The sequence below is a fragment of the Chrysemys picta genome, chromosome 1 (assembly GCF_011386835.1).
Source record: "Chrysemys picta bellii isolate R12L10 chromosome 1, ASM1138683v2, whole genome shotgun sequence".
NCBI lineage: Eukaryota > Metazoa > Chordata > Testudines > Emydidae > Chrysemys > Chrysemys picta.
This window is the reverse complement of record NC_088791.1, coordinates 57,785,932-57,796,677: the sequence shown is the minus strand read 5'-3', so window position 1 is coordinate 57,796,677 and position 10,746 is coordinate 57,785,932. Positions and strand designations below refer to the sequence as shown.

The window sequence follows — 10,746 nt, the reverse complement described above, 5'->3', positions numbered from 1 at the left end:
GTAGTTTACCCTCCGGGTTAGGAGGGACAACCGCAGCTGGGCTTCGCCCCTCCCTTTTGGCAAGTAGTGTATCACGAATGTCAACATCTTGCAGCTGGGCTTCTTGCCAGTCAGCCGCATTGAGCACGGGCAAGGGAGATTGGTCCAATGCAATATAGTTCACAGAAGCAGAAGGCACGCAGTCAGGGGGCAGGCCCAAAGCTTCAGCAACACATCCATGAAGACTCTCATGGGCCTCTGGCTCTCGGCGACTCACACTGCAAATAGCCCTCACTCCATCCATGGGTATCATAGCCACTTCAGGTGCCTGCGGTCGCCGGGACAATGCATCTGCATCTACATTGCTTCTCCCTGATCGGTATTGAATGCTGAACTCATAGCTAGCCAAGGCGGCCACCCATCTCTGTCCTGTAGCATCCAACTTAGCACTTGTTAACACGTAAGTCAATGGGTTGTTGTCTGTCCACACCTGGAACTGAGCACCATACAAGTAGTCTCGAAATTTCTCAGTGATGGCCCATTTCAAGGCCAAGAACTCCAGCTTGTGGATGGGATAGCGAGTTTCACTGTCAGACAGTCCTCGGCTGGCAAAGGCTACGGGTTTATGTTTGCCTTCCACTTCTTGGTACAGTACTGCTCCCAGACCCTCCAAACTGGCATCAGTATGTAGGATAAACGGTTTGCTTGGGTCGGCAAAGACTAGGACGGGGGCATGAGTTAGGCGACTAATGATTTCCTGAAAAGCCCTCTCACATCTCTCATCCCACCTTGGCCCAAACGGTTCGAAGGGGCCATAATGTCTCTGCACAGGAGGCTTTGGAGGCCTCCTCTTATTCTTGGTCCTAGATTTGTTCTTGTTGGACTGGTATCCCCTGGTAAGATCATTCAGGGGTTTTACAATTGTGGCGTAGTTCTTCACAAATCTGCGGTAGTAACCACTAAATCCAAGAAAGGTCTTGAGTTCTCTGTAGTTACTTGGATGTGGCCAGGTAGTGAGTGCTTCTATTTTGTCAGGATCAGTACTCACACCCTCCTGGGACACAATGTGACCCACATACTTCACTGAGGTTCGGCAGAACTGGCATTTGTCAATTGAAAGCTTCAAACCATACGCCTCCAACCTATCGAGCACTTTAAGAAGTCTTTCTTCATGCTCCTCCAAGGTTCTTCCAAACACAATCAGGTCATCCAAGTAAACTAACACTTGTAGTAAGTTCATGTCTCCCACGACTTTCTCCATGAGACGTTGAAACGTGGCAGGTGCCCCAGAAATCCCTTGGGGCATGCGTTCGAACTGGTAGAACCCTAACGGGCAGATGAAGGCTGTCTTCTCCTTATCTTCTTCTCCCAGAGGGATCTGGTAGTATCCACTCCGAAGATCCAACACAGAGAACCACTGGCTACCCAGCAAACAGTCCAAGGCATCTTGTACTCGAGGCATGGTGTATTGGTCAACTGTAGTGCGCCTGTTTAGAGTGCGGTAGTCAATACACATCCGGATTTTCCCACTCTTCTTACGAACCACCACAATGGGAGAGGCGTAGGGGCTTCGGGACTCTGTAATGATACCATTCGCGATCAGCTCTTGAAGATGATGGCGTACGTCTTCCATCTCAGAGAGAGCAATCCTCCTAGATCTCTCCCTGAAGGGTCGGGGATCTTGTAGCCTGATGTGGTGTTCCACTCCTTTGGCACATCCCACGTCCCACTCATGCAGTGAGAATACCTTGGCTCTCTCGCAAAGCTTCTTCCGCAGGCGATCCTTCCACTCCTCAGACAGTGGGGAGTCCCCAAAGTCAAACTTTGCGGGATCCATCACTGGAACTTCAGCTTCACACTGGGGTCTCACGATGGTTTCAGGCTCAAAGATGTCTGCAATCTTCTGCCCTGGTTTTACAAACACGTCACGGCGTGTTTCATTAGCAATCAATATAGCCACCTCTTCCTGGGCTTCAGCAGGTAGGGTTATGACTCCACTGAGAACCAGCACTCCTTCCGGGAGCCCTCCCTCGGTCGGCTGCTCTACCATTGCTAATGTTTTCTTACTGTCTTTTAGGCAGGTACTCATGACAATCACTTCCTTTTCTGTCATTGCAGGAACCACTAAGGGGGCCGGGCCCGCATACCTCAATGCTCCCACTGGCAAACCAGGCAGCACTTTTCTTGTGTCCTCAATTTTTCTGTAGGCTGCGGCACAGTGTGTGTGTATCACCAAGGTGTTCAGATATTGGTCCCCTGCTCGCTGTCTGCAGTAATCTGCGAGTACCTTAAAGAGGCTGGAGTTGGTCCCTATTAGCACGGACACATCAGAGGCTCCTTTAGGGTCAGGGCATATTAAAGCAGCAGTGTCCACCTCCTGTCTTACCCCCGCAATCTCTTCTGGGAATTCCAGGTGTACTATGACATACCCCTGATAGGGGTATTCATCCATGCTGAGGCCACACAGGCCAAGCCCTGTCAGGGGCCGTATAGGCAGATGCCTAAGCATCTGCTGGTAGAAAGACTGGAATATGATAGTCACTTGGGATCCTGTGTCAAGCACTGCTCTACATTCTGTCCCTTCAACCTTTATAGTTACCTCCGCTCGGGGTCCGATCAATCCTGGTGGGATTCGGGCTGCAGGGTTCTTTCCAGGGGAGCCTCCACACCCTGTAGGCCTAGGCGGCTCCCTTCCCAGGCCCTGGGGCCGTTTCCCGACTTTCCCCAGGTGGTCCTCAGCTTTTGATATACTAGCGTGGGATTCTCTGCATTCTGACACCTTGCAGCAATGTGCCCACCCTGGCCACACCGGTAGCAGAAGAAGGATTGTCTTTTCCCTTGTTGTCTCGTTGGGGCAGAGGTTCTAAATGTAGTCCTCTGAACCGTGGTAGTGGAGGGTTCCATGTACCTTGAAGTATTTGCTGAATCGATGGTATTCTCTAATTCAGCCACTTTCTGTGTTAGGACCTGCACTCGTTGGGTAAGTTCCTCTTGAGGATTCACCATCAGTGCCTTGGGCGTTCGGGTGGATGTTGTGCCAGTCGCCGGGTGTGACTGCACCTCCCAAACCTCGCCAGCTGCCTGCCTCTCTTCTTCCTCTCGGACCTCTTTTATCAGCTGAGAGTAACTCGGTGGATTGTCTTGCCGTTCTCTTAATCGGAGGTGGAGAAGGATTGGGTTCTGATATTGAATTCCTCTCACAATCTGAGCCAATCTAGTCCGGTCCATTTGCCCAACTGCCACTGCTCCCCTCATGATGGCTCTCTGCAATAGTTTCTCCAACCTCTGGATATAGGCAGAAACCTTCTCTCCCTTTTGTTGCCTGGCATTGAGGAACTTGCAATAGACATCATCTGAGCCCTCGGTTCTCCCGAAGGCATGATCAAGGGCCTCTAGGCAGTCCTTCACCTTGACTCCAGGGTTACTGAGTTTCAGGGTGCGAATCACATCTAGGGCTGGCCCCCTGAGGCACTCTACTAGTCGCCTTCTCTTTTCAGCATCAGGCACCGCCCACTCCTGCAGCATTTCAGTGGTGTGTTCCAGCCAGGGTTCAAATGCTTCCTCCCCAGGTATTGGGGTGGGACCCCCAGAAAACAACCTCAGTTTACGATAGGGGCTTGACTCAGGGTGGGGTGCCATAACCTTCTCTAATGCTTGCCCCAAAGCCTTCACCCATTCATCAGGTGAAGGAGCACTCTCCCGGTGTGGGACTCCTGGGTCAAGGCCCAACAGACCTGGCATATCAGCCAAAGTCTTTCCCTCTTTCCCCAAAAAGGCTGACATTTTCTTTAAAAACTCTACATCAGGGGCAGGGACTGGTGAGGGCTGGCTCCCAGTGGTTATTACCGTCCACTCACCATCTTCCACTGCTATCGTGCCTGGAACCTGTAGGGGTTCCACAGCCGATGGCAGCTCGCACAGTACAGCAAAAGCCCCCTCCTCCCTCACAAACATGCGCCCACGCATTTTGCACTTACTCAGGTACTCAGTGGATACCCTTAAGATAGGTTCTATTGCACCCTCATCAAACGCCTCCGGCACCCCCGTTACCAAAAGACAGTTCCTAGGGTTAATATTCAGCCCCTTGCACCAGTCCTCTAGCAAGTGTAGGGCCATTATACAAACTGTAAAATTTTTTACAAATATATCAGATCAAAACAACAACAAGAAGATTTTTAGGTTTTCCCAAGTTAATGAATCACCCAAGATGTGCTTGCGAGGGGTACTGACCCAGGGATCCCGGACGAGCCCCCAAAAATGTAACCCTTCTGCCAGGCCAAGTTGATAGCAGCAAGGGCCGGGTTCAGTACATAGGGGTCCCTTCCCAACAGCGTGACACAGAACCAGCTCGAGCCCCCACCCAGTGACCTGGGAAAATCTTACACAAACCCCTAGGCGCCTCGAAGAGGCAATATTTCCCCTCTCGCAAGCACAGAGCCTCGGTGTAGCAGAAAATGTTTAATAACATGAGGTAAACGACATAGCATTAAATTGGGAAAACACCACAACTAGAGTTCATAGACCAAACCATGAGCGAAGACCCACCCCAGCAAATTGGGCCGTGTCCTCTCCTGTTGGTTCTTGAAACCAGCGACCCAAGAATCACCAAAGTCCCAAAAGTCCACCGATCCCAAAGTCTCTTGGGTCCAGCAACCCAAGAATCACAAAAGTCCCAAAAGTCCGACAACCCCCCAAAGTCTCTGTCCCTGATCAGTGCAGCCCCAGAGTTCAAAAAGGGGGGGGTGAGCAGGGTGTTAAGGGGCACCTTACGTGATCCGAGGCCAACCCGGCTGCTTCTCCGTGGGGTTCCACCGCAGCCTTACCACGAACTGCTCCACTCCACCCGCAGTCCCACTCCTGCCGTCCCACGAACTGCTCTGGCAGCTGCTCCGCTCCGCTCCGCTCACCGACCTGTGAGCCAGGCCGCTCCGCTCCGCTCCGCTCACCGACCTGTGAGCCGCGCCGCTCCGCTCACCGACCTGTGAGCCAGGCCGCTCCGCTCCGCTCACCGACCTGTGAGCCGCACTGCTCCGCTCCGCTCCGCCCGTCCCTTGGGCCGCTCCCACAAGGCTCTGCTCTGCTCGCTGCTCCTCCAGCCACTCCGCTCGCCCCCGCTAAGCTAAGTTAGCTTAGCAATATAGCTTCAGGCTCCCCCACTAGTTAACACAGCCTCAGTGATCTCAGCTCTTAAATAGCTTTAGCTCTTTTGTGATTTCAGCTCTCAGTGATTTCAGCTCTTAGTGATTTCAGCTAGTAGTAGGGGAGCCCCAGTGCTGGTGCACTATCGGCCCAGAGTGAATTCAGCTCAGCAGTCCGTAACTAGACTCCTAAGGGAATCAAAGTTAGCTCTGACATTCAACAGTGGAAAGAGGAGGAGGTGCAATTGGTGTTTCAGGCCCACAAAAGGGACCCACACCACCAGGTACCAATACCTGCCCCCAACCTCTCTCCATTCACTGGGTTTTGTAACCCATGCCCCTTGACAAGCAAATGCTACTTAGGTAATGGTGAATGACTCACTCAGTCCTTCTGTCATACACCAGTTCCATTGGCCTTGATTCACAGAATCAGGGTAACAAAACTTTATTCTTCCTGCCCCAATAACAAAGAAACTGGGGATCCCACACCAGCCAAAGTAACCACTTTGAGTTGCTGTTGTTTCCTGCCAGGCGAGTGGGTGTGCCTATGCAAACAAGATCAGCCCCTGGAGTTCTTTTCCACACTCGCCATAATTCACCACCAGATGTCAGGGTAGAGCTCATCCTGACTCTGCTTACATTTTGTTCGCCGATCCAGCCACTCTGTAGAGGGCGGCGGCGCGGGGGAGGGGAGCGCTCTGTTGGGAGCGGGCTACGCGCTCAGTCTGCCCCCGGCCAATGCCAGGTCTGTAGCAAGCCTGGCAGGGCAGCCCGCGTCCTTCCCTCCCCGCCGACCGGAGCGGTGTGGAGCCCTCCCGGCAGGCGGCGCAGTGGTTGGGGCCGCATGGCGAGTGCCCCGCTGAAGCCCTGGCTGCCCCTCTTCTCTCTCTCCCCGCTCCTTCCACCTTCCCCCCGCTAGCCGGGGCATGTCTGCAGCGCAGGGAGTCCCCCTGCACCCTGGCTCCGGCTGCCCCACAGGTTGTTTTTTTTCCCGCTTTGCCGCTCCGGCCGCGCCACAGGCTTTTTTTTTTTTGCTTGGGGTGGCAAAAAAGCCAGAGTCGGCCCTGTGTGGGGGGACACAATGTAAAAAGGGAGCCATGTGACTGCACCACGTGTTGCCTCTGGGAAGAACCTTAGCTCCACCTCCCTGGGCCAGAGCAGTGAATCCGGCTGGCTCCTGGGGAGCTGGGGCCATAGGAGTAGAAGCACATGCCTCTGGGTGAGGCTGGGGCCGTCCCTGGCCTGGGGAGACTCACAGCATCACAGTGTCTCTCCGACCTCCAGTGCCCTCATGGATACCTCAGCAGAGGAGGCACGGAGTGCAGGCAATGCCCCTAGCTCAGGTTGAGCAGGGAACCTGCTCCCGGCGCCTTCACCAGCGACCCCCCTCACCTATGCCCAGCCCGGGGCCGCTGTGCTCTCCCCGCCAGAGCTACCTGCAGGAGCCTTCCCCCACTGCACTCCCCCGTCCCCCCGGCACATTTCTGGCTCACTCGGGCCCTGTCCCCAGCAACCAGACCCAGTCAGGGAGTGGAGGGGGCAGGACGGAGCTGCTTCTCACACCAGGTGAGGGTGGCCGCTCAGGGTCACTACCTCTGTGCAGCATGGCGGCTGCCTGAGAGAGCCCAGCTGGGGAGACGGTGGTGGCCTGCCCCCTCTGCTCCCCACCTAGGCCCAGCTGCTGGGAGCAGGGGCCAAGTGAGCCGGAGCCCCCCCTGCCAGCACATTTCCGGCTCGCTTGGCTGCTGTCCCCTGCAGCTGGGTCTGGGCGGGGAGCAGAGAGGGTGGGCTGCTGCCACCTCCGCAGCTGGGCTCTTGCAGGCAGTCGTGCTGTGCCGTGCTGCACGAGGCAGCGACCCTGAGCGGAGTCAGCCGGTGTGAGAAGCGGCTCCATACCACTATCTGCCCAAGCCAGGCCTGGCTGGTGGAAGGAGGGGCCAAGCGAGCTGGAAATGTGCCAGGAGGGAACAGAGTCCCCACCCTGCCCGACAGGCCAAGCAGAGCAAGCCCTGGGAGGGCAGTTCAGTGCTGTGAGTACAGAATTATAAATTTCTTCATGGGTTTTCCTATAGCGATCATCCTATTGTATCTGAGTGCCTCATAAACATTAATTTATTTACTTTCACCACACGCATGTGAGTTGAGGGGGTGGTATTATCCCCATTTTGCAGACGAGAAACTGAAGCACAGAGAGATTAAAGTCTAAAGTTTCTACTATTTTTAGTGCCCAATTTGAGACACTAGGGTCTGATTTTTTTCAGAGCAGTTAGCATTATATAGCACTTTACATATTCAATGCACAGCTCCCACTGACTTCAGTTGCAGCTCTGAGTGCTAAAATTTCTGCAAATCAGACCCCCAAGTCTCAAGTCAGGAAACACGCAGTTAGTGGCTACCTCTGAAATAGTGTTTTAAATGAATTGCCTAGCATTGGACAAAGGAACTCTGTGCCAGAGGCGAGGGTAGAATCCAATTCTCCAGGGCAGCATTCAACTTTCTTAACCTTGAGACCATTTTTTCTTCTCCAGCCATTCCCCGCATCATTCACTACACATCTTTTAGCTGCTGACACAAAACAAGCAGGGTTCCTACAAACAACAATAATCAGCCCTGATTCATTCCCGGAAATGGTCCATCTTGCCCCGTACATGAGGCTAGGGTCCTATGGAAAAATAGTAGCCGATCATGTAATTAAAGGCATAGAAAATTTCAGCCCAAACAATTAGTTTGAAAAAGCAACTGAGAACAATATCTTATAATGGGAAGCATTGGGTTGTAAAGTGGGTCTGAATGAGCTCTACTCTGACATCTAGTGATGAACTGGGGGAAAAGACCCCAGGAGCAGATTTTATTTGCATAGACACACCTACTCTGTTTTGGCGATGTGTGATCAATTTTGAGTGTTTTGGATTAAAATTCACTTTTTGAATGCAGGGGTAATGAAATGTTGATATTCTTATTGTATGAGCAAAGGACAGCAGGACTGTACATAACATGCCCTAATTCAGGGGGTCACCCTACTTGTAAATTCACTTGCTAAGCAGGGGGCAGTGATGCCAAACCCCAATAAGCATTGGGGGGGGGATGATATGGGTGTTTCTACTGGTGGTCTGGACTTGTTTGAAGGGGCTTACAAGCCATTTGACCCTTCCCCTTTGGTATTTAAAGCAAACTAGACTCATTTGAGAGTTCTGGGTCTTTCTCAGCGATTGCTAGAGCTGAGCTCACTGATAGGTTGATCTAAGAGGGCTGAATCTTAGACCTGGCGTGGATAGTGTTTTGGTGAAGAGACAACGGAGGAGAGGTAGCAGCAGAGAGGTTCCCCATTACTCAGTGAAATGATTGACAAGCTGAAATCACTAAGAACTCGACTAAGTGGTGGAACGCAGAACACCACTTCGCAGTGAGAGGCAGCCGTGATGGAGGTAGCTGTGAGTAGTGGCAGTGATGACAGCGGTGGCAGTGACAAACAGTGGCAGAGACTGCTGAGTGGCGACAGAGGCATCAGCCAACCATCCTCTCCCCTCAGAGGTGGGAGGTGAATCCACCCAAATGGACCCCCGACTCTGGGGACGTTGCTGAGTCCTCGGACAACAAATTGTGAGTGGGGTTCAGTGAAGGGAAAAGGGGAGTGGTGTGTTAGAGATGTTGATCCCTTGGACTTTCCCACCACAAGGTGAGAAAAAGATTTTATACAGCCCAAGACACTGTGGGGCCTGTGTTTTTCTTATTGGTTGTGTACTTTCAAATGGTTTTTGCAGTGTTTTCCCAACATTAATACTGTTTTTTCTCCTTTTATTAAAAGTTGTCTTTTGTTATACACAGACTCAGTGCTTGCGCATGGGGAAGTATTGCCTCTTAGAGGTGCCCGGGGTGGTGTTTAGTTTTCCCAAATTGCTGGTGGGGTCTCAAGCCGGCTCTCTTTTGTATTGTCAAGAGGAACTGCTACATATTGAACCCAGCCCTTGTTGCTGCGTATACTACCTAGAAGAAGGATTACAAGTATAAACAGCACTACCAGCTCAGGCTATAATATGGATGGTAAAAACATACTGCTAAAAACTAAACATATATGCCAGTATATTATGATAAAATTAACAGTAGTAATAGGTGCTTTTCCTTCAGTACACATAATAATGAAGTCTCTCAGCTAAGTTATTTCTCTGTTGAATCAGAGAAAATAAATCCAAGTAAGAAGTTATTTGCTTATGTATACGTGATATAGTGATAACCTCTGCTTTGATCATTTTATTTTGCAATCAGTATCAGACATGGCAGATTTAAGATACTTACTGTAGATTGCTGCTCAGCTTTTATTAAATAGGTCTGATGTGAGCAAGATACATACCACAATATTATCAATCTTGTTCTTTAGCTAAAGTTCAGTATGTACTAGTTATAGTAAACCATTTATAGGTAGGTATCCGATGAGATAATGCAGAGTATCAGTGTCATTTCCTTGGCTTAGCTCAATGAAACTCCAGGAGTGCAGTATCAGAACTTACATTATATGCTTCTAATTTTAGAACATGCAGAAAAGAGGTCCAAGGCCTTCAGGGTATTGAGTCCTTTCAGGTATGTATAAGCCGCAGCTAGGAGTGAGCCACCCAGTCCTGGTAGACAGACCCGTGATAGCAGGGCTCAAGCTAGCCCACTAAAAATAGCAGCATAAACATGGTAGCTGTGCTGGAGACTTGGACTAGCCACCTGAGCTCAGGCCCAGGGGGGTCAGGTGGGCTTGAGAGCCCAAGAGCCCAAGCTGCAATATCCACACTGATATTATTAAGCACATTAGCTGAAGCCCCATTAGTGTGAGTGTGTCTACTGGGGCTGGGAGGTTTGCTCCCTGTTGCAGTGTAGACATATCCTTTGACTCCAGTTGAAGCCAGAGGCTTGCAGAATCAGATCAAGAATTATCTAACAGGCGGTACAAAATTGTATTTTTTACATCTTTGGAAGTTTTAAGTCATTTTGTTCATTTATTTCTCAGTCAGACTCCACTTACAGGCTGCTGCTAGGAAGCATGCTAATAGTTCAAAAATACAGGATTGAAGATATTATATAGTGGGGTATTATCAGAATAGTTTGTGTGTAGATAGCAAGTAGGTCCCTTTCATTTGACCTGCTCCGGCTGACCTAGTGATCTTGCTTGTGTTCATGAGGTTAACCCCACTACACTGATTCAAATAGAATTGTCAATGTGATCACATTCTTCTTTTCACTTGTGTGTGTTGTATTATAACAGAATAAAGGAAATCAATTTCTCACGGTGGCGCAGAATCTATTGGACATCGTGAAGCTACAAAAACCAACATCCTGAAACCACATTTTATCCTCTTGTAACCAAACGAAAAATTAGAGGGCAACAAGATTTTCTTAGTAAGGTACCAGAAAAGGAACTAGAATATTAAATGGAAGATTTGTTTTTTTTAATTCGATGTTTCACCCACATTTCAGTACCCTTTATCTTTAAAAATTCTAATAGCTTTCCTAGCCCAAAGGAACAACTTTTTGAATAGCTGTTTTTCATAGTGTTCCATTGCAAAACCACATCTACCCTCAACAGAAGCAGATTACCTAGAATTTATAATGTAATATTGTTTCTCTGAGTCATTGTAATGAATCCACA

The 10,746-nt window shown here is 50.4% G+C and overlaps 1 protein-coding gene across 1 annotated transcript; it reads right to left on the bottom strand.

Annotated features, from left to right (window-relative positions):
• Positions 1-2,595: 2,595 nt before the first annotated feature.
• Positions 2,596-3,945, bottom strand: LOC135982961 (paraneoplastic antigen Ma1 homolog). The gene has a single exon (XM_065594525.1). The coding sequence runs from the start codon at positions 3,943-3,945 to the stop codon at positions 2,596-2,598; it is 1,350 nt and encodes a 449-aa protein (XP_065450597.1).
• Positions 3,946-10,746: the final 6,801 nt, after the last annotated feature.